Below are 22,312 nucleotides of genomic sequence, written 5' to 3'. Positions count from 1 at the left end.
AGATGAGAAAATTGATCCAGACCATGCAAAAAATGTTCTGTCGTTTACCAGGGCCCAACCTTCAGAGGCATGCCCATTCCGTATGTTCCAGACAAGAGTTGTTCGCGTATCGAAGTCTGATCACCTCCCGATGCACTGGGAGCACCAGCCCCCGGCAAAGCAGACGAACCCATCCAGCCCAGGCTGTTCCGTAGCTCGTTGACTGCGTCTTGTAATTTACCACCGGACGTCTCATTATGTTTCGCTAGTTTCTGGTCCCAGCCTCCATACTGTAATTGTATACCACCACCACGTTTGGCGGCTTCACGAATCACCAGCACCCACGCCTTTCCAATCTCCTCGTAAGCTGAATCACGGCCGATGTTGTGTCGTGGTGTCTGCCATTTTGGCAAACTGTGTATAATGTCCGTTGCTCCATCGAGATATGTCAAGGAAACCGATGGTTGAGATTCGTTGGGCGGCAAGAAATGGGGTGTAAAATCGCTCAAAGCTTCGAGTAGGCTGAAGAGATGTTGCTTCACTCGGTTATATGCATAGTCTGAAAGGTATTCGCCGCTTCCCAGAGGGATTGATGTTTGTAGCGTCGACTGATAGTTCCGGAGAACTTGCAATGTCGACGCCACGCTCGGCCGTGGAGCAGTGTGGACAACCTCGTCGCCTAGTTCTGGGTGACGTTGGCAGACTGCCTGCAGAACCGACCGTAAAGCCTCAGTGTCCAAGGTCTCGAGAAGTCTAGGTAATGACAAAGGCCGACCAGATACATTGGGACGGGACCGTTTCATCTGGCGATTGGGCAAGGGACGTGGAGTGAAGGCTGGAGAATTTGTGGGAGAAGCGGACATGCGAACATCGACATCGTTGCCATCGTCGTCGGCCTTGCGTTTTCGGTTGGTGTTTTGTTGTACTGGTGTAGACACTATTCAGTCAATATATATGAAGCCAGAAATTGTGAACAGACACAGAATATCTTACTGGAACGTGAAGGAGAAAAGCGGGAATGTTCGTAAAAGTGTGGAGGAACAGGAGGCGTAGCCACCAAACTGTTCATGATGATTTGGAGATGGTGGCTGCCCAGAAAACTCGACCACTGTTCGACGATCGAAAAAAGACGTTGGTATCGTCGTTGGAATTTAATGAATGTACCCGTGTTCTTCGATCGACTGGCTTGTCTGTGGCTAACGGCAAAGGGAGGCGAAAGAAAATCGACAAGGCTGCACCGACCTCGAGGACAAAAAAATCACAGAAGATAGAGTTTTTCGTAGTCACAAGTCCACACTTTCGAGATCTCGATTATCAAGAGAAGATGATCGATCAGTGAGATTGAGAAGGTGTGAAGTTAAAAGAGGATGGGGATGTCAGTTGAGGAAAGCGAGGATCGGAATAGAGAGTTTAGCTGGAAACTGGCGGTGGTGACTTACTACTAGTAGCTTACGGACCTTAGCGTATGGAGCGGGTACTGTAAATTACTTTTGGTTGGGCTGCGGCTGTTGCGGGCGAAATCAGTCCGTCACATTCCCGTATTGCGTTTTGTTTTCTCCGGCTCTTACAGTATTATGGTACTAGCGTTACTGCCTGACCGTAGGCAAGGCAACCAAATCGCAGCTAGACCCGTTTGCAAAAGAGCACGAGGACCTTGCGTGGTATTGTAATTACGTATTGCTGTATTGTCCCGGGTCAAGTACTTTTTGTATGAGGGGTCAGCTACATCCTACGTAGTATATCGCTGGTGGCTGCATGATGATTGGGTCCAACCGTACGTACAGTTTCTCTTTGTCAACAAATATACACATTTATTCTCACTTATACCATGTAACGTTAAGAGAACTACTTCTGTTGACTAGTCTGAACTTTTGTGGTCAAGCCGAAACCTCCAAAACGCCAATGCCATGCGGGAATATGAAATAAACGATCCAATGACAACACGCTCATTACAAGTACAGAGATTGAGCGGCGACAATGTCTCGGCGCACCTTGGTGAGAGACGTTTCAAACTTCTGCTCAAGCTCCTCGTTACCCATGACCTTGGCAGCCTGTGCCATCTGTCGCATCAGTTCCTCTAGACGACGGAAGACTCGAATCAAACTACCCTCGTAAACATCCGTCATCTTACATATTTCTGCAAATGACATGCCGTGAGCCCACTCATAAATCACATCCATAAGCTCCCAGTGAAAGCTTTGTACGTATTCTTCTTCATTAACCGCTAATTTCGATTCCATGGAAATCTTGGCGATGATCCGAGCTTGATTCTGGATTTCTTTGAGCGGCTTGACTAGCTCGTCCCGAGTCAGTGCAGGTGTATCCTTAGCCTTTTCCTCGAACACGAAGCAACTTAAGACAGACGCGATTTGTTCGGGTGTGAGGTTGTTGAAAAAACCGTTGAACAACAGCTCACTCAGCATGAGTTCATCACCAGTGCTGATCTCGCATGCTACTCGAGCCTTGAGCTGGACAACTTCTTCCTTGTTGATGAAGTCGAGTCGCCGAAGGACTCGTTTGCGACATTTCAATTCATCCATTTGCATAATCGACATAGCGTCAGATATTTTCTTTTTGACGGCCTTGATTTGAACGCCCAATTCAACTTTTTCTGAGTATTGGTCGTATAACTCTGGCAAACGAGGCGAATTGTGTAGAGGGTTAGCCAAGAGTCGTGATTCGAGCACCTCAACTTTCTGTTACATTTTGTTAGCAATCTACTATAGGAACGACACTAAAACTGAAGAGCTTACCCTCATAAGCTTCTTGAAGGAGTCATCCGTAATGTTCATGTTCTCGATTGGATCAAGGAGGGCCAGACCATCCGGAAATCGCTTCTTAATTTCGTCAAGAGATCGCTTGACACTTGCCCGAGAATCTACCGTTTGGACCTCTTTGGGAAGGAAGATTCGCACGTGAGATATAGATTGTAGACACTTCAAGAGCACCGGCACGACCTGCATATGACTCTTTTCGCCCTCTTTAGGTGGTCGAATGCCGGGTGGCAGTTCGGTATGAGTGCGAGTGCCGGTGGAAGACCCTTCCGCAACCTGTAATAGGACATCCACAATATATGACTCTTGGGGGGCGAGGATTTCATTGGGGTTCTTTGATCTCCGCTGTTTGTAGTTCACAACGGCGCCCCATCCAAAGTCATTACCTTGATGCGTGATATGCACAAGACGTCCCGGTTGTAGGAAGGGTAAGCAGTAATCGGGATGGCTGATAACCTCCTGCATGTCAGAAGTAAATCTTGTCAATTGTTTTCGTAAATCATAGTAATCCTGAATGGTCGGTTCATCGGGAATGTTCATATTGATCCGCTTAGTCTCAAGCTCCGCAAGTTCTAAAATTGTCAGTAATTTCGGACCATGAAGGGAGGTTTCATTACTAACCTTTCTCCAGACCAGCAACACTAGCAGTGTTCTGGAATTGATAAAAGCACTTTTCCAGCATGAATTCTGGGGAGATGCCCTCAACTCGCATCAAATTTAGAACCATGTTGTATCCTAGATGAAAAGCAGAGTTGAGTCGATCCTGTTCACCACGCACAATTTCCTTGGCAACGGCCGGTTCCATTTCTTCGCCAACCATCATTATCACAATACCACGCTCATCCAGACCTCTTCGACCAGCTCGTCCTGACATTTGGATAAACTCAGACGGTGTAACCCAGCGGGTGTCAATGCCATCAAACTTCCGCACGCTTGTGAAAACAACTGTTTTGGCAGGCATGTTCAATCCGATAGAGAACGTTTCGGTTGCAAAAAGTACCTTGAGAAGACCTTCTTGAAACAAGATTTCAATGGTCTCTTTCAAAATAGGAAGCAGACCTCCGTGATGAATACCGATACCACGTCGCAACAAAGGCAACAAGTTCTGAATCTGCTTGAGCTGTCGGTCTTCTTCAGAAAGCATCTCGATAGCGCTGTTGAAGACTTTGGAAACCATTTCTTTCTCGGAATCGTCGTTGAAAGCCATTTTACTCATTTGCAAAGCATTTGCTTCACATTCACGCTTGCTGAAACTGAAGACAATGACGGGGTTGTAGCTTCTGAGCATGATCATCTTGACGATCTTGAAAATATCAGATGGACCCTTGTTGGCTCCCTTGTTGAACTTCTTGTCTTTGCCTTTACCTTTGCGATTCGCAAGAGCGTTTGCCGGATCGTCGCCTTTGTTTTCGGCAATAGTGCTCATTGCCTTCTGAAAGTTATCTTCTCGGAAAACACCCTTTTCGTCGACAACTAGATGGATTCCTTCCGCACCAGCAGGGAAGAAATAATGCTGTAACGGCGTGGGTCGGAAATCAGTGTAAACGACGTGACATGGTTGATGATGCAGATTGACAATCCATTCTGCGAACTGCATAGCGTTGGGGATAGTTGCAGACAAAAACACGTAGCGAACCTTGTCTGGGAGTAGAATGATAGTCTCTTCCCAAACAACACCACGAGCTATTTTAAGAAAAGTGGTCAGTAAGACCTTTCAATTTGAAGAGCAAAGAAACTTACTTGCGTCACGCATGTAGTGGATCTCGTCAAAGACGACCCATGCTACTTCTCGCATGATCTCAGAACCACGGTAAAGCATAGATCTCAAAATCTCCGTAGTCATGACAAGGCATGTTGCAGTAGGGTTAATTGTAACATCGCCAGTCATCAAACCCACGTCGCCAAATTCTGCCGCAAACTCTCGGTACTTTTGATTACTCAAAGCTTTGATAGGACTAGTGTAGATGACTCTCTGGTTCTTCTTCAAGCTTTGCGCAATAGCATATTCTGCCACAACTGTTTTTCCAGCACTTGTATGGGCCGAAACTAAAACACTCTCTTCTCTTTGTATCGAATGGACAGCGGTCTGCTGGAAAGGATCAAGGGTAAACGGCCAGACCCGAGCAGGCTCCTCGGGAGGCACATGTTGTGCGATAGGAATATACGGGTAATTTGGTGGAATTGCGACTTGGTGGCGGACTTGATGCGAGAGCACGACGGCGCCTGTATCTTGGGTAGCTTGTAGGCCGGCTGAGGCAGCTACTTCTCGTTCCTGCTCTGTTTCGAAGGAATCGGCGACGACCGCTGCTGGTACGTCCTGAATGCGTTGACGCTTCGCTTCTGGCCGGCCATTCTCTTCGACAGAGTGATCTGTGCCATTCGTCGCAGCTGGGGCGTCTGGTAGGACGTCGTCGTCCTCGAGTTTTGAGTCTTGCTTTTTGGCTTTCACATCTCCGTTTGCTTGCCGCTTTTTGCTCTTGTCTTTTTTTGGTCGAGGTTTTGCGGACTCGTCGTCTGAGACATAAGCTCCTGGCTTGTCTTCGAAAACATCGAATAAGTCATCCATCTCGGCAATTGACTCCTCTCACCGGTGAAAGGGAATGCAAAAGGAGATGACTGATACTATTGCAGTTGAAGAAGGAAAAAAAGTAGGAGAGCTGCGCGAACTAGAAATTTGCGAATCCCGATTAGGGAAGGCGCGCGGGCCGCTCCTTCATTGGCTGGTGTATTAGTGATCACGTGAATACACACCACGTGACTCGCGGGAACTCGGGTTGAAGGTCTAAGCTGATCTGATGATTCTCATGCCGCTCCCTCTCACGCTGACATCCAGTTCCCAATTGCTCCTCCGCAACCTCTACTCAAGGTACGCATACGAATTGAAGAACCATTAATTGACTCCTGTCTAATTGAAACAAGATGATTGCCGCCTCCGCTACCCGGGCCAGATTGGCCAACGCCTTTGTCACTCGCCGTGCTTTCTCTACCACCCGTGCACAGCTCGCCAGTCCCTACCATTATGCTGAGGGTCCTCGCTCCAACATTCCCTTCAACCCCAAGACCAAGTACTTCTTCTTCCGTTACTGGGCTTTCATGAGTACGTCGAGTCATTGCAGCTTCAAGCGATAGATATACCAGAACATTTGGACTAATTGTGTGCTTTCCAGTCACCGGATTCGGTGCTCCATTCGCCATTGCCGGTAGGTTTTCTTTGTCTTCGAAGCTCGTTCTCATTCTGCTCTCGCTAATCCAATGCTACAGTCTGGCAAACCTACAAGACCCGTCCTTAGACGATGCGCGCCGAGTCGATTGCTTAGTTGAGGTGGATGTGAGAAAAGGGACTGTTACATTACTTCGAATTAAAGATTTCATTTGTACAAAACTAGAGAATCTTAAGAAATCTTTCATCGAACAGTTCAATCTGTTGTTTATTCAGGTTTCATATCTTGTTGTGGTCAGTCGTAGTCGTATGATGTTCTGTGGCAGACGGTTGCAATCGGAAATGTGAATGAAGTCATTGGTTGATATTTTATCGATGGATCTCGGAACACCAAATTTGCGGATCAACTCAATAATTTTTTATTTGATATGACATTTTAGGCTAATCGACACCACGAATCGTATTTACAGCTAAACCCATTACTGGATATTAGCAAATGAAATAAAGTACCAGATTTATCGCAGGTTGACCGAATTTGATGGACTGATCAATGAGGAGGGGCAAATAATTCAAGCAAGATGCGCAATCTAAAGAACGTGCGCCTCGCCGAAGTCGAGCTACGATCCAAGCTCCCTTTGACTGCCACAGCGTGGGACACTGCTTCAGACTCTATCATTTGCACATTTGGGCCAGAGCAAGATAATCAGGTTATCGAACTGAGGAGGAAGCGACACGATGTAGTTTATACATCTCCCGCCAGCCAGGAAGACTTTGAGACGATCGCATCATGGGACGCACCAAGTCCTCTGCCTGACTTGCCTTGTGATCGAGTCTTGTCTTTGCAGTACTTTGCAGACAACCTGACCGCAATCCTTGTTCTTGAAGGGGGCGACATCATTATTGTTCGAGAGGACCCTCAACCTGGAGAAGACAAGATTGAGATTCTTGGTTCGGTCGATGTTGGCATTTCGGCTGCAGCCTGGTCTCCTGATGAAGAGCTTTTGGCCATTACGACTAGAGCAAACACGCTGCTCTACATGACCCGCGAATTTGAAAATGTCGCAGAAATCACTTTCTCTCCAGATGACCTCAAGCTCTCAAGGCATGTCTCTGTCGGTTGGGGTAAGAAAGAGACCCAGTTTCAAGGCAAAAGAGCCAAAGCCTTGAGGGATCCCACAATGCCTGAAAAGGTTGATGAAGGCAAGTTCAGTGACTTTGATGATTCTCGTACCACCATCAGCTGGCGAGGGGATGGCGCGTTCATTGCCGTGAATAGCGTGGGAAATGGTGTTCGACGCGTAATCAGAGTATACTCTCGAGAGGGGACTCTTGATAGTGTTAGCGAACCAGTGGATGGCTTGGAAGGAGCCTTAAGCTGGAGACCATCCGGTAATTTGATTGCCGGCATTCAGCGCCTTGATGACCGTATCGATGTGGTTTTCTTTGAGCGCAACGGCTTGCGGCACGGTCAATTCACGCTGAGACTATCAGAAAAAGAACGACAAACCTGGGCATCAGATATTTATCTCAACTGGAACATCGACTCCACCGTGTTGGCTGTACATTTCAAAGATCGTGTTCAGCTCTGGACTATGGGCAACTACCACTACTATCTTAAACAAGAAATTGCGCTTGTCGGCGAAGGAAAGAAGTCTGTTCGTTGGCACCATGAAAAAGCTTTGCGGCTCATCGCAGCTTCTTCCAACCTCGTGATAGATTGTGAATGGGTTTCTGATGTAGCTCATGGCTCAACCACGAGTCCAGATGATTACGGAGCAGTTGGTGTTGTTGACGGAAGAATACTAAAATTAACGCCCTTAAGACTTTCTGGCGTTCCCCCGCCCATGGCTCATTGTGAAATCAACGTCGACTCTAATATCGTGGATGTTGCATTCAGTCATTCAGGTGCTAGAATTGCGGTACTTACGACAGATAGTTTTTCTATCTTTTCCTGGCCGATGAAAACTCGCCCAATCCCTTTGCCGTTATTGGAGTCCAGCCATCCTCTTCCTCAAACACCCAGCTCTCGGCCAAGACAGATCGCCTTCCTCCACGATAGCGAGGTCTTTATCCTCATTCACGACGGTCCAGATCGTCGAGTTGAAAGAATACGACTAGATACTCGTGAAAGCTCTGTGGCATATGTGATTAGCGCAGAGGAGCAGATTCAAAGCATTTTCCCGAACATTCGGCACGACAAGCTATGGATCTCGAAGCTTTCGCTTAAATCAAAGGGCACAGCCTATTTACAAGGCGTGCTGTCCGCAGAAGAGTTGGAAATATCCGCTTTCGACACAGCCCCTACACTCGAGGCTCAATGGGCGGCTAGCACCTACATATCTGACGATCAGGTACTTTCCATGCACAATACTTGCAGTATGAATTGACTAAGGAGTATAGGACATTCTTGTCTCAATGACAAGAACAGGAGCTTTGTATGCCAATCGACGACTGTTAGCGAAGAACTGTACTTCTTTTATTCTTACACCAGCTCACATTATTTTCACCACTACACAACATCTCCTAAAGTTTGTTCATATCACAAATGTGGAAGGTATTAAACAACGTATAGCAGGATAATTGCAAGACAAAAGACTAACATTGGCATAGACATGGAAGTMCCTGCCGATACACCCGAGACCGACGAGCGATGCAGGAGCATTGAACGTGGTGGACGCATAGTAACAGTGACTCCTTCAAACTTTGCCGTAACATTGCAGATGCCACGAGGAAATTTGGAGACAATTTACCCTCGTGCATTAGTTCTGGCGGGAATCAGAAGTTTCATTAATGCAAAGGAGTACCGCTCGGCATATCTTGCATGTCGAAGCCAGATGGTGGATATGAACATCCTCCACGACTATGCTCCTCAGCAGTTTATGGAGAATGTTCCTCTCTTCATTGCGCAGGTTAAGAGAGTTGACTACATTGATGAGTTCCTGTCGCGCCTAAAGTATGACTGTTTTCACTTGATGTTTGGATCAAGCTCGCTGACTTCCGGATAGAGAAGAAGATGTGTCTCAGACTCTTTACAAGGATACACTAACAGTTTCGAAAGCTGAAGCGGACGCTGCAGTAAAGACCGGAGTCAGCCCTGCAGCCAGTCTAGCTTTGAAAGCATCAAAGGACAGCAAGATCAACCGCATTTGTGATGCATTCTTGGTGGCTCTTAAGAACAAAATGGACACAAACCTGCAAAATGTGGTCACTGCTCATGTGTGCAAGTTTCCTCCAGATCTTGATGCGGGCCTACAACTAGTGGCAGATCTCAGAGGTTTGTATTCTCATTAAAAGCCATGATCGTCTTCAAAACTGACGCAACTTAGTGCGGAGTCCAACACAAGCCGAAGAAGCCATTGAGCACATGTGCTTTTTGACCGACGCACTTCATCTTTACAAGAACGCTCTCGGACTGTACGACCTTGAGCTCACACTTCTCGTTGCCCAGCAAGCTCAAATGGTACCGCTCCAACCTTCATGATTCTAAGGAAACGTCATTTCTCACTTACAGTGAATAGGATCCGCGAGAATATCTTCCCTTCCTCCGAAAACTTCAGACTCTCCCCGAACTTCGTCGAAAATACGAAATCGACAATTATCTAGCTCGATCGGCGAAAGCTTTGAAACATCTCCATGCTCTCGAGGCATTCGATGAAGTAAAACAATACGCCGTCAAACACAGCCTTTACCGAGAGACGCTTGAGCTATACAAGTATCAGGCAGAGCAGTTGAGTGAGATGACCCGTTTGTATGCCGATTACTTGTATGAACAAAGTAATTATCAAGAAGCCGCCATTGGTGAGACACAGCCAATCTAATCTTTCTCACGACATGTTCTAACATGATTTCTACAGCTTACGAATCCCTTGGTATCTATGACGAGGCATACAAATCCTACCAGATTGCCCACCGTTGGCGCGAATCTCTTTATTGCGCTCTAATGGTTCCTCTATCACAAACCGAGCTAGAGAACCACGCCAGTAGCCTGGTCACAACCCTATTAGAAGAGGATAAGGACTATCTCTCCGCCGCTCAAATCCAAGCAGACCACCTCAAAAACTATCCCGCCGCAGCAACACTCTTCTGCCGCGCCTCGCGATTCGCGGACGCAACACGCATTCTAGCAATCAACGGCCTTCAAGACCGTATCCCAGAACTCGTTGACAGTGGCCTCGCAGAAGCTATGGGCTCAACGACCGACTTTTTGGCCGACTGCAAAGCTCAACTGAACGCCCAGGTACCCCGGATCGGCGAATTGCGCGAAAAGCGCCTAACAGACCCTTTGGCCTTCTTCGGCGGAGACCCATCTCTCGACGCTGCTGCCGGCGGAGTCGATATACCCGATAATGTCTCCCTTGCCCCCACTGACGCGTCAACAGCCGCCGGTCGAACGATGTTTACCCGCTATACGGGCGGAACAAACATGACACGCCGAACATCAAAGACCCGACGCCGCGAAGAACGGAAACGTGCAGCTGGCCGCAAGGGAACGGTCTATGAGGAAGAATATCTCGTGAACAGTGTTCGACGTTTGATTGAGCGTGTCAACAGCACTTTTGATGAAACCACCGCGTTGATTGAGGGGCTCTTGCGGCGGGGCATGAGGGAACGTGCTGTTGCGGTTGAGAAGGCTCTTCAGGAGGTGTTGGGGTTGTGTTCGTCTGCTCTTGGGGAGGTTTTTGACTCGCCGACAGAAGAGCAGCAGAAGCAACCTGAAGATGCTGAACAGGTAGCGGAGCAGACAGGTTCGGCTGTTGGTGGTGATAGTGTTTTCTTGGAGAGCATATATGCCGGGGAGAAGCGTGCTGCGCCGGTTATGAAGGAGTTTAAGAAGTTAGCTCTTTTGGGCTGATTGTACTCAAATAGTGATGTGATTAGATGATAGATGATGACTAAAAAGTTATGTTCAATGATGGAAATTAAGCAGCAGTAGATAACCATCATGCATCGTGATATTGATTTTTGAAGCTAATTTGGTTAATAGTATCTATGTAGGTATTTACGTCCCGAGAAGGAAACAGGTTAACAAAAGAAACGGCCGTTATGCCCTCAGACAAACCATGAGTAGTCTTAAAGGCTCAAAATATCACCCTTCTCACTGACGAGGTGGGTATCAATCTTCTCCGGACCTTCACCAACACCAGTAAGGATAACACGGCTGATTCCAGTCTTCAAGACCTCGATAGCTTTCGAGTCCAAGCTATTGAGATCGACACCAGCAGAGATGCTCTTGAGTCTATCACCGAAAGGACCCTCCCAGCCCTCCAACTCTCCTCCAAGGATAGCCTTGAAGGTACCCCCGACGATCTCAGAGACTTCATCGAGGTAGTAAATAACCGCATTTGGACCGGCATCGAACGTGTAAGCCGCCACAACCTTGCCAGCCACACGGTTAATATCATTCACCAGCCGAATCGCCGCGCGGGACACATCATTCAAATAGAAAATCGGCGGCTCAGAATCCAAACAACAAGCATGGAAATTGTTCGAGTCACGCATTGTCAAATCCGCAAACGCAGCAAAGTCTCGCTTGGTAATAGCTTCTTCCATACCGATCATTCTCTTGGGCACAATGTGTTCTGCGCGAGTAGCGAAGAGCGGTGAGGTGTGCACGGTGGTCTGCATACCCGTAGTACTGGGTACGTCCTTCTTTTCGGCACTGACGACCAAGATGAGGGCCCTCATCTCAGGCCAGTGGGATGCAGGAGCGATTTCTTCGGCGACGCTGTCGCTTCCATCTTCCTTTGTGCCGGCACGCCAGGCGACGTATCCCCCTTGCAAGGAACGGCAGGCAGAGCCTGAACCTTGTCTGGCGATCTTACTGAGGTCTGTGGGTGATTGCGGCAGTTCGTAGAGGTCTGCAATGGCGCGGACAAGAGCTGCGAATCCGGCGGCGGAACTGGCCAGGCCAGCGGCCGTCGGGAAGTTGTTCTCTGATACGACACGGAGTGGGTATGAGGAAAGTTTGGGGAGAGAGGGGTCGGCAGACTCGAGTTCCTTGCGCAGCGCACGCAGGCTTGAGAGGCAGGCGAGTGTTCGCTTGGAAGCGTTAATATTTTCGGGTTTGCCGTTTAAAGTGAGGGTATCACCATCAGCCGCGGGGTAGTTGGGCGAGCATGATGCGGTGGTTACGGTGCGGAGGGATTTTTGAGAGAGGGTGACGGAGAGAGAAGAATTTGTGGGTAGGTTCAGAGTCGCATCGCGTTTTCCCCAGTATCTGTGGTTGTATGTCAGATGTGCTGTCTTTCTTGTCAGGGAAATGTCGGGGATCGTACTTGATGACCGCAATGTTTACTGGAGCAGTCGTAGTGGCGCGGAACACATTGCTGTCAGCCATGGTAACAATCGACTTGAAGTTTGAAATAAAGAACAGGGACTCTTTATGTAAGCACAATTGGGTGTAGTCAAAAGGATTCTCCCCGAATTGAGGGGGGCCTTGGGCATATATTTGTATTATCCTTCGTCCTGAATTCGAGGGGTCCCAAAAGTTCGGCCAAAAAGGAGGGCGCTACAGCCCTTCCCAAACGGGTTAGGCGGTAAGCTTTAATTTTTGAGACTTTCTCCCGGACTCCGACTTGACCATGCTTGATTACCAATAGAATCAGTTTATCATTCGACACATATTAGGCTTGCGCAAGTCGTGAAACGTGGGTTATATCTACGACAAAGGTTTAAAATACGTACAGATAGACGTGGGACAACAAGATGGGTGCTAACGCCAGCACTCAAGCTTCGGCAACTCCTGCATCTCCGTCTCCGGACGAGTCTAAATGCCCAGTTGACCACAAGACACGCGAAATATGGCTACAACAAGGAGGCTCTGCCGGCGGACCTCCCCATCCTCATCCTATCTCTGCAGGCAATGCGACGAATGAAGACAAAGCCAACCCCAAGCTCCAGCGACAATTATCCAACGATCGCGAAGTGAGCACGATTCCACGAGCCTATGATGGCCCGACTACMCCAGACACAAGATCATCCATACCCTCACCCTACGCAGCATCCCCAGCCGCCTCACACGCCACACCTTCCAATGCCGAGTCCGAAACAGGCCACGACGAAGCAACGGGCAACTGGATATACCCCTCCGAACGCCAATTCTTTGAAGCGCTGATACGCAAGAGCAACGTACCAGGCTCTACCCAATCTGCAAAAGAATTGGCAACCTCAGTCGCCTCTATAATACCTATCCACAACGCCGTGAACGAAAAGGCCTGGCAGGAGATACTGAAATGGGAAAAGAATTCGCCCTCTTCCGACCCGGGCAGTAGTAAATGCGGTGGACCCAGATTATATGCTTTTCGGGGCTTGGGTACTGAGTCGCAATTCGTTTCGCCGCGAGCCCGTCTTAATGGGTTGATGGGGTATCAATTGCCCTTTGACCGTCATGACTGGGTCGTTGAGCGTTGCGGTGGAGAGAGGGTAGAATATGTGATTGATTTCTATCAGGGGAAAACAGCAGCAGTAAATCCACCGCAAGGAGAAGGGTCTGGAGGCATTATGGGTGCTACAGGGCCTGGAAAGTTGAGCTTTTATCTCGACGTACGTCCGAAACTGAATAGTTATGAAGGATGGCGTATGAGGTTTAATAAGTTCTGGGGGTTTTAGAAGCATTGTTTTGATATGATGGTATTGCATGGCACTGCGCTTTGATTTTATAGGTTGTACAATAGGATATCTTGTATTATAATTAGTTGGCCGATATGCCATGATGGCACGAATTAAATCACTTCTCAATAGTCACCATAAGTCGATACGCCTTTTTTTATGACAGAAGATATCGAAAATTAGTATTTAATTTGGAGTATCAAAACGGACTACTGTCGGCAAGTCGCAGTCATTGTTTTGATGAAGCGCTAGTGCAGCAGTCTGGTACCTTTTATTATTTACATCAGCAACGGCAGGGGTGCAATAACCTGTTTCTTCCATCAACTTTTCCTCTGTGGCCACACAATCTCGAAAATTTTGAGGAAGATATGGCTCAAAAAAAGTCAACGTCTTCACGCAAACGCCGTTCTGAGGTCGTCCCTAAACCTCCAAAACGCGTCAAATCTGCTACTACAGCAACTACTTCAGGATCAAAAAGGGTATCATTAACAACACTAATCAATAACAAAGCACCTACGACACGGCTGAATGTCTACGTGTTCGGAGAAGGTAGTGCCGGCGAACTCGGTCTTGGTCCCAAAAATGCTACAGATGTGGTCAGACCGCGTTTGAATACGCTGCTAGATGCAGATAAAGTCGGTGTTGTCGACATCGCAGCTGGCGGTATGCATGCCGTCGCTTTGACGCAAGATGGTCACGTTATGACCTGGGGTGTTAATGATAATCATGCCCTGGGACGTGAGACGGCTTGGGATGGTGGTGTCAGAGAAATTGCTGATGGTGATGATGACGCATCGGAAGATGAGAGTGAAGATGGAGAGTTGAATCCGTATGAGTCTACGCCGACTGCAATACCAGCAGAAAGTTTTGAGAAGAGTGCTAGAATCGTTCAGGTGACGGCGGGCGATAGTGCGTCGTTTGCTTTGACGGACAAAGGCTTTGTTTATGGATGGGGGACATTTGTTGTGAGTAACCATCAATCGATGTCAGGGAATCAAACTGATTACATCCGCAGAGCAACGAGGCAAACCATGGCTTTTACTGGAACCAGAGCCAGAACCAAGTTATCGAAAAACAAAAGAAACCAATGCTGATCCCCGGTCTTGAGAACATTGTCCAGATTAGCGCTGGCTACAATTTCTGCCTCGCGCTCAATTCTGCCGGTAGAGTGTACTCCTGGGGAATGTCAGAGCAAAACCAGTTGGGCCGTCGATTACTCCTTGGCCGGCAGCTCAGTAAGGCTGTTAAGCAAGACAATCTCGATAAGCTGTATCTCTGTGTTGGACTCGTGCCTGGCATTGTGCCTTTTTCGGCTAGGACGAAGATCGTATCTGTTCACGCTGGGAGTGATCATGCATTTGCCATTGATCACAACGGTAATACTTGGGCATGGGGTCTGAATAACTTTGGACAGACGGGTATCAAAGTTGGCGCTGGTGCAAATGGGACTACAGTTATTGCCCCTCAAAAGGTCTCTTCTCTGAAAGGCAGGAACATGAAGATGATTCAAGGCGGGACTCACCACTCAATTGGCATCGGTCACTCAGGTGAATGTCTGGTCTGGGGCCGTATGGATGGCGCTCAAATGGGTCTTGACTTGAGTACTCTGCCGCTTGATGATCCGCAAATCGTCGTTTCAGAACGCGGCAAGCCACGCATTCTACTTGAAGCAACGGCGCTGCCCATCTCTGGATGTTCCTTTGTGGCCGCTGGATCGGATCACAATGTACTCATCACATCTGAAGGCAAAGCGTATTCATGGGGGTTCAATGCCGGTTATCAGTGCGGACAGGGCAGTGTTGATGATGATGTTGTAGTTGCGACGTTGATTGATGGATCTGCTGTTCGTGGCAAGAGGCTTTCTTGGGCTGGAGCTGGAGGGCAGTACTCAATGTTAGCTGGGCCGTGTGGTTAGTTGAAAGCATACTCGAAAACGAAATGCTTAGGGAATGCTTTTCTCGCAACTAGTAGAAGGCTGAATTTGCACCCAAAATGCTACAGAAAATAATTTAACATAAATTGGGAGCGAGAGTCTGGTCATTTCTGGTAGATCTGACATAAGTATTGGAATATACCAGTCTGTTTGTATAATGGTATAATATTAGAACTACTAGTCGCTGCGGATCCACCGAAATACATACATATCCCAGTATGTACATACTATGTACATGTAGCTACGCGCTATTGTAATCAAACACATATCACGATCCAATCGATCGATCATTTCTGCAATACACCAATCACGATGCATGAGTTCGAGAAATTACGCAGGTGAAGCATACGCACATAAATGCAATGGATGAGGGATTGCGATCTTCATTTGAGGTTTTGTTTGATGGTTATTTCAAGTTCGGGTTCCCAAAGTTGGGTTTTCTATATCGTCTGGGTAAGATAGGGTAAGATCTGTCATGTGATTAGTTGTATACGTACTTCTCTCAAACCCAAGCCATCGCTTTTTTCGTGTATAGTTACAAATAAATAGCAAATGCATATGGATAAGGCTGGCTGTTCAGTTCTGTGACTTTGACTGAATTATGATTTACCGCAGGGATCAGGTTGACCAGTTAATAGTGACTCAGTTGTAGAGTCCCTGAGCGCTTGGCCAGACCTTCTTCAACGCCATCATGTGCTTAGAGGTCCCTGAACTGTACTAGGAATGATGCATCGCATTGACTCGTCACTGTATCAACAGTAGCATAGCCTGGTCATCCATGCAGGTAACGTAACAGTCAGTGAGAGAGTCAGATACTAAGGTCAGCCACTAAGGTCAGCCAGCCGTGATAAGCCGGCGAAAACCTGGCTGAGCTGCAGGCCTCAGGCGCTAAAGCAGTGGTTCCTGAGAAAGGTGGCACCTGCGCGGGCCGGCGTCTACTTAGTCCTTCCTCCGTAGTACCTGGCTCTGTTCTTTGGAGCTGTCTTATCGGGGACCCATAATTCATACTATTTCATAGTCGCAAAGCCGACCATCGCAATATACATGTCAATGGTCAAAAATGCTTCGTGGATAAAGAGAAATATGAGACAACATGTTTGGCTGTTGGTAGATGTACAATTGCAGTCATACCGACATGGCGAGTATAGAGTACGTACACAGAAGTCGCAGTCCATGGTAGTACCAGAGAGCAAGACTAAGAGTCAGGTCTAGAGCCTATTATGTAGGTAAACGCATGGGCCAAGCGTCAGGGGCAACACACCGATACGGTTAGTCACAGCCGCTAGCCCCCTTCCAGACAGATCGTCAGCCCAGGCGATGACAGGTCGTGCTTGTGATTGGCTGGCTGTTTCGCAAGCGAGGTTCGCGGTTCGCTGACTAAGGGCTGCACCTTCCCTGATTGGGCGGTGGACGGACAATACGTGCAGGGCCTGGGGTGCCCCTAAGGAAGGTGCTTCCCCGCTAGGTGACTCCAGCAGGTACCACCTCTCGTTCGCTCCTTCCACTTACCTCTTCCTGCTCTTTCCTTACTCCATCGATATTAATTCCTTCGTTAATTGTCTTCGTTCTTTGCTTTCTGTCCGTCCTGCTTCCCCAACCTCATTCACTACTCTCTCCTCCGTCTTTTGAGGAAGTGCATTTCTTTTATTATATTTTTGTAATTTGTTAATTTTGCATTTGTTCTGCTTTTCTGCGTGTCGTGTCGCTTTCCAGTTCCTTCGCTAGCATAATCGTTGATCTTACTGCATCTCGCCAATTGCATATTGTATTAATCTCAGACAACCGGTCATCAATGAAGTGTTCGACGACCTCCACGATTATCGAGATCCTCATCTAGGATCATGCATCTGACTCAATATGTGCTCCCTGCAGTCGTTCTGTCAACAGGCGTCAGCGCCTTCTATCCATACATACGCCCGTCAACTGCTACCCCGTCATTAACCACCAGATTGGTCGAACGATTTTACCCATTCCATCTGGGTGTGAGCGCTAGCAGCGATGACGGACCATTGACTCTTCCGCTTAGAAAGCGATCGACAGTGGTATATATTCCAAACATAATGGCCAAGGTTGGATGCTAACAATCCTACAGAATAGGCGAGAGAACAAGTACACGATCGTTCAAGGAAACCCTGCAACTGGTCCCAACAGTGTGACCGTCAATGAGGACGGCAATGACTTCTCCTACTTCTTTTCGATGGAATTCGGCTCAAACAATCAATCGATGTGGATATTGTTCGATACTGGTGGTACAAATAGCTGGGTATTCGGGACGGATTGTACGGTTACTGCCTGTGAATTGCACAACACCTTCGGCAAGAACGATTCGACAACGCTGCAGACGACAGGAAACACTTTCAGTGTCGGGTATGGATCCGGAACCGTCTCGGGCTTTCTGAGCAGCGACACAGTGAGAATTGCCAACTTCAGCCTGGAACTCGGTTTTGGGTTGGCCAACAATGCGTCAAACGATTTCACCGACTACCCAATGGACGGCATTCTCGGATTGGGGCGTTCCAATTCCAGCGTCACGGGACCCTCCACAGCAATGGAGGCTATCGCCCAGGCAAAACTTCTCCCATCGAACGTCATCGGAGTAAGCCTGCAGCGAAACGAGGATGGCGCCAAGGATGGTGAAGTCACTTTTGGCGGCGTGGACACCACCAAATTCGAGGGTGGCATCACATACACCGCTGTCAGTACGGCCACTGATCGGTGGGAAATACCCATGGATGATGCCGTCGTTGCGGGTACCCATCTGAACTTCACCGGCAAGTCTGCTATCATTGATACTGGAACGTCATATGTTTTCCTTCCACCGGCCGATGCCACAGCCGTTCACGTCCTGATTCCGCAAGCGATTCAATCCGGCTCAGAATTTTACATTCCATGCTCTACAAACTTGACCCTGCAATTCATCTTTTCTGGAGTGGCATATAGTGTGTCGCCTAAAGATTATGTCGGTAGTCCCACAGATGGTACTGGAGTGACATGCTTTTCCAACATCGTCGGAACCCAAACTTTTGGCTCTGATGACTGGCTTCTTGGGGACGTATTTATGAAGAACGTGTACTCAGTTTTTGACTATGACCAAAACCGAATTGGCTTCGCTGCTCGGAATGGTACGACTTCTACTACGAGTACTCCTTCGACAGTCGCCGCTTCTCCTAGCTCAGGGACAAGCGACACCACAACTTCAACCACCACTACATCAACAGCTGGTGCAAACCACACCAGTACATATACTGGCAGCGCTACCTCATTCACACTCCCCTCCTCGACCAAACTCGCAACGCTGGTCACCTTCCTAGGCTTGTATTTCTCCTTTAGCCTATGATCATCGATTTCTTACTTCATTTTTGCTTTGCATCTTTTCATTCGTTACGGATACCCACAACAGCATTCGTTTTTGATTCCTCCGACATCTATGACAGAACGCATCCTGTCGCCTAATCGTTTAATCTTTTCTCTCATGTCTGACAAGTTTTGCTCATTTATTCCACATTTCACGAGCTGTACTATACTGTTTAATCTTGTACACACGCACACACACTTCTGATTTGATTTCGGCACAAAAGGAGATATGTCGACAGCACATATCTATCCACCATCGGTCATATTTAGTTAGGGGTCTGCTGATATATATATATACATTCATCATCGGCATCGACGGGTCTATACTCTTTACCTCTTATATATTCTTAGGTAGTTTAGGTTAGAACATGAATAATTCTACCATTTATCATCATCCCAGTTGCGAGGACAATCTGCCGAGTAGTCGAAACTCTTTATGCGCTTGATACTAGATACTCAACGCATTCTCCATGCATGACCATTGCTCATGAAGCAATTCATAGCCAAATTGACCAAGGCTGGCCGTCAATTAGGTGTGTGAAATATGTCTTGCACTCACTAAGTTGTAGAGAAGTGAATGTCAATTCATAACATCGTAAAATTTCCGGTCTGATACCTATACTACTTTCTCGCGGGTACCTAACCAACAAACCACTCATGTTGGTCAGAGGTAGAAGTAGGTAATATACAACATACTCAAGTATGCATGTGAATGGACTACTTATATGTCCATGATATGTACAAACCCCTCATCCAAACCCCATCGTCCAGATAATTTCATCCCATCCTATCCTATCGCTCCCCACTCCCAGGAAAAAGTCACTTTTTGTTTTCTTATTTTTAAAATCCCATACATGCATGCAACAAATCGAACAGATGACGGCCGTAAAGTATAGACTCTTTGAAAAAAAAAAAAAAAAAATCTTTTGATCAAAAAAACTGAGAGGGCGCTTTCGTTTCTTCATATCAGTACCTCGTCATGTGTGCCGTATCAAAGCGGCAGACATATACATCGTCAAGTGGTGAGAACGGCTAAAATAGATAAATCATATCTTTGCTTCAAATGATTCGCTCAAGTGACCTCGCTTATATATCGATGTCGATGTCAGACTCGTGAACGAACTCAATCATTGCAATTTCGATGTAATTTGCAACAGATGCAAGAAGAGTCTAAGACTCGTCCATGACTTCATCAATCGTACTTGATGTCAAGGGCGCATCTCCCATTTCGGATCTCTTGCCGCCCTTTTCGCTGATACTTCCTAGTCTCGACTCCACCTGGGGTTCCTCCTTCATACATGCATTTTCGAGGATATTGGTCCATTTTCCAGGCGTTCCTGCATGGCTATGCTTGAGATGTTGTCGGAAGTGGTCTGCTCGGAAAAACTTCTTCACGTTGTTGCATTCACCAAATTTATGCATGGTAGTCAGGTGCTCAAAACGCTGATCCCAATCTGGTTCAGGGTTGTTAGGAAACTCCTCGCCACAATATCCACATGTGTCATGCGTAGGGCCCGCGCTTGTTTGTGTCGTAGGTGACGTTGATGGGTGAAATGCCGCTTGGAAGTTCGAAAGCGCTGCACAAGACCATGAATGACGTCGCAAATGTAGAGAGTTCTGGTGACGTTCTGCTTCGTTCTTGTTCTTGAATCGATTGCTGCAGTACTGGCATGTGTATTGTTTTTCCAATTCGTGACACCTGCCGCTCGTTAGTTCAAATTATTGACATGAATTCAATGGTGTTGCCGCTTACCGGAGCAGCTCTTGAGTTTCAAACTTCTTAGGTTTCTTCGGACAACAGTCGCAAATATATAATCCTCCCATTTTTGAATTGGCGCCTTTCGAGCTGCTGATGCCTGACTGTAAGGAAATCTTCCGGTTTGATACGGGCTTAGATTCCATGTAATATGGCGCTTTCGAAGCAGAAAACCCGCTGACTGACCCATTAGGACTGGGCTGATTAAGGGCTGCTTTATCGTGATAATGATCTCCTTCTGACTTGGGTGAAAGACCTCCAGCGGACATGTGATCATACGAAGACGCGCTTGTACAAGCTGAAAGTCCAGCCGAAGAGCTAAGGGATGTGGAAGTCCGCCAGCTAGCGGAAGACATGGACGATATAGAACTGTGACTTGGTAGGTGGCGTGAAATTGGTGAAACATGATTTGTGAAGTGGTGTGCGCTAGTTCGTCGCGATGCGAGATCGCCGTTGCTTGGTGCCTTGTGAAGAACAGGCCCCCGCGCGGGTGAGGAAGCCCTTCGTTTCATTCCGTGTTGTCCAGACATATAATCGCCATGGTTCTGTTCCATCATATGGTCGTCTTCGCATTCGACGTCTGGGAATACACCCTGCTCTTGATACTGTCGGCCGGAGCGAGGGAAGAAAGAGAAAGTATCTTCTGACTGGGGAGTCAAGGTTCCTGTCCGTCTGCGAATGGGAAGACTGTCATAATCTATGCTCGTAGATGGTGCGTTGCTTTCCACACTAGGGCTGCGATAATCTGAAGGATCTCTCCACGAAGTTTTTGATCTTGGCGAAAGACCACCGGGTGAGACAGCATAATTTCCAAGGCTGTACGACGAGTCATATAGCGAAGACGGATGGAAACTGGATCCTAAGCTAGAATTTCTGAGATCGCTGCCTAGTATGCTCGAGGAACGAGGTGGAGAATGAGGCTTGCCAATCTTCGACAAAAGATGTCGATCATAGTTATCCGAAGAGCTCATCACACATTTGCGGGAGAAGTTGCGTTCGCCTTGTAGACTGAACACCCGATACAAGTTAGCTTTCTGCAAGCACATTGATTCCAAGGAGGCACTACAAACGGTACACAGCTCGACTTACATTGGTTCTGAGAAATGGGTTGAAGTGTGAAAGCTTGGGGCGTCTCGTCTGGAAAGCTCAATTTTCGCCTGAGAAAAGCCACCACTTGATCTACCGATTGGATCATCTAATGACATGCGCTCAATGCGTGGAATGGGTTCTGGGGCATGGTGACCTCCAAACAAGCTTGAGCTTGGGTTGATGGGCGCTAGCTTGGTGACATCAGGTCGACCCATCCCATTGGCATGAAGCCAGCCCGCATCATGTCCATCTTCGAGATCATTGATCCGTTGTGGTGGAGGTAACGGGGGAGGAGCAAAGTCCTCAATTGTTTTCGTGGGGATTCGCATTGGACCGCGTGACGAATATGAAGAGTGTATCGAAGAGTTTCGATCGTGAGTGGACATTCGGGGGAAGTCCATGTTCGACAGCGCAAGTGACGCTCACCTCAGAAAGTCGTTTGAGGATACAAGCAGTCACAGCGTGCTTGAATGCTGACCCATACAACGTCGACAGTGCTTCCCTAGTAAAGATCGTAGTGGAGGATATCGGGAAGAGACGTCGTGTGAATTATTCAACCATAACTTGACGAAGAATTCTCAAGCAGCCTGATAACAAGTAGGAGTAATAAGTGTCAAATGACGGTCCGTAAGTATAACTCGGCGTACCGAGCCAATAAA

General features: G+C 47.6%; 8 protein-coding genes across 8 annotated transcripts; 4 read left to right on the top strand and 4 right to left on the bottom strand.

Moving 5' to 3' along the window:
- Nucleotides 1-44: 44 nt before the first annotated feature.
- BHQ10_000115 (uncharacterized protein) lies at nucleotides 45-1,048 on the bottom strand (the record flags this gene model as incomplete). Its single annotated transcript, XM_040873154.1, has 2 exons — nucleotides 45-916; nucleotides 973-1,048. 2 exons carry the CDS (start codon nucleotides 1,046-1,048, stop codon nucleotides 45-47), a joined length of 948 nt encoding a protein of 315 aa, XP_040728620.1.
- Nucleotides 1,049-1,928: 880 nt separating this feature from the next.
- BHQ10_000114 (uncharacterized protein) lies at nucleotides 1,929-5,319 on the bottom strand (the record flags this gene model as incomplete). The annotated part of the gene is made up of 4 exons (XM_040873143.1): nucleotides 1,929-2,675; nucleotides 2,733-3,325; nucleotides 3,375-4,436; nucleotides 4,494-5,319. The coding sequence occupies 4 exons, from the start codon at nucleotides 5,317-5,319 to the stop codon at nucleotides 1,929-1,931; spliced, it is 3,228 nt and encodes a 1,075-aa protein (XP_040728619.1).
- A 353-nt stretch (nucleotides 5,320-5,672) lies between these two features.
- BHQ10_000113 (uncharacterized protein) lies at nucleotides 5,673-6,043 on the top strand (the record flags this gene model as incomplete). Its single annotated transcript, XM_040873132.1, has 3 exons — nucleotides 5,673-5,850; nucleotides 5,921-5,953; nucleotides 6,015-6,043. 3 exons carry the CDS (start codon nucleotides 5,673-5,675, stop codon nucleotides 6,041-6,043), a joined length of 240 nt encoding a protein of 79 aa, XP_040728618.1.
- A 448-nt stretch (nucleotides 6,044-6,491) lies between these two features.
- BHQ10_000112 (uncharacterized protein) lies at nucleotides 6,492-10,765 on the top strand (the record flags this gene model as incomplete). The annotated part of the gene is made up of 7 exons (XM_040873121.1): nucleotides 6,492-8,264; nucleotides 8,314-8,467; nucleotides 8,524-8,866; nucleotides 8,919-9,187; nucleotides 9,240-9,373; nucleotides 9,432-9,711; nucleotides 9,768-10,765. 7 exons carry the CDS (start codon nucleotides 6,492-6,494, stop codon nucleotides 10,763-10,765), a joined length of 3,951 nt encoding a protein of 1,316 aa, XP_040728617.1.
- Nucleotides 10,766-10,983: 218 nt separating this feature from the next.
- Nucleotides 10,984-12,250, bottom strand: BHQ10_000111 (uncharacterized protein; the record flags this gene model as incomplete). The annotated part of the gene is made up of 2 exons (XM_040873110.1): nucleotides 10,984-12,130; nucleotides 12,189-12,250. The coding sequence occupies 2 exons, from the start codon at nucleotides 12,248-12,250 to the stop codon at nucleotides 10,984-10,986; spliced, it is 1,209 nt and encodes a 402-aa protein (XP_040728616.1).
- Nucleotides 12,251-12,618: 368 nt separating this feature from the next.
- Nucleotides 12,619-15,436, top strand: BHQ10_000110 (uncharacterized protein; the record flags this gene model as incomplete). Its single annotated transcript, XM_040873099.1, has 3 exons — nucleotides 12,619-13,459; nucleotides 14,032-14,486; nucleotides 14,537-15,436. 3 exons carry the CDS (start codon nucleotides 12,619-12,621, stop codon nucleotides 15,434-15,436), a joined length of 2,196 nt encoding a protein of 731 aa, XP_040728615.1.
- A 1,859-nt stretch (nucleotides 15,437-17,295) lies between these two features.
- On the top strand, nucleotides 17,296-18,791 carry BHQ10_000109 (uncharacterized protein; the record flags this gene model as incomplete). The annotated part of the gene is made up of 2 exons (XM_040873087.1): nucleotides 17,296-17,496; nucleotides 17,547-18,791. The coding sequence occupies 2 exons, from the start codon at nucleotides 17,296-17,298 to the stop codon at nucleotides 18,789-18,791; spliced, it is 1,446 nt and encodes a 481-aa protein (XP_040728614.1).
- A 1,187-nt stretch (nucleotides 18,792-19,978) lies between these two features.
- BHQ10_000108 (uncharacterized protein) lies at nucleotides 19,979-21,982 on the bottom strand (the record flags this gene model as incomplete). Its single annotated transcript, XM_040873076.1, has 3 exons — nucleotides 19,979-20,507; nucleotides 20,562-21,572; nucleotides 21,654-21,982. 3 exons carry the CDS (start codon nucleotides 21,980-21,982, stop codon nucleotides 19,979-19,981), a joined length of 1,869 nt encoding a protein of 622 aa, XP_040728613.1.
- Between the last annotated feature and the right edge of the window lie 330 nt (nucleotides 21,983-22,312).

Source organism: Talaromyces amestolkiae (assembly GCF_001896365.1).
Source record: "Talaromyces amestolkiae strain CIB chromosome Unknown scaffold1.1, whole genome shotgun sequence".
In the NCBI taxonomy this organism is placed as follows: domain Eukaryota; kingdom Fungi; phylum Ascomycota; class Eurotiomycetes; order Eurotiales; family Trichocomaceae; genus Talaromyces; species Talaromyces amestolkiae.
The sequence above is the reverse complement of the archived record's forward strand: the minus strand, read 5'-3'. Positions and strand labels throughout refer to the sequence as shown.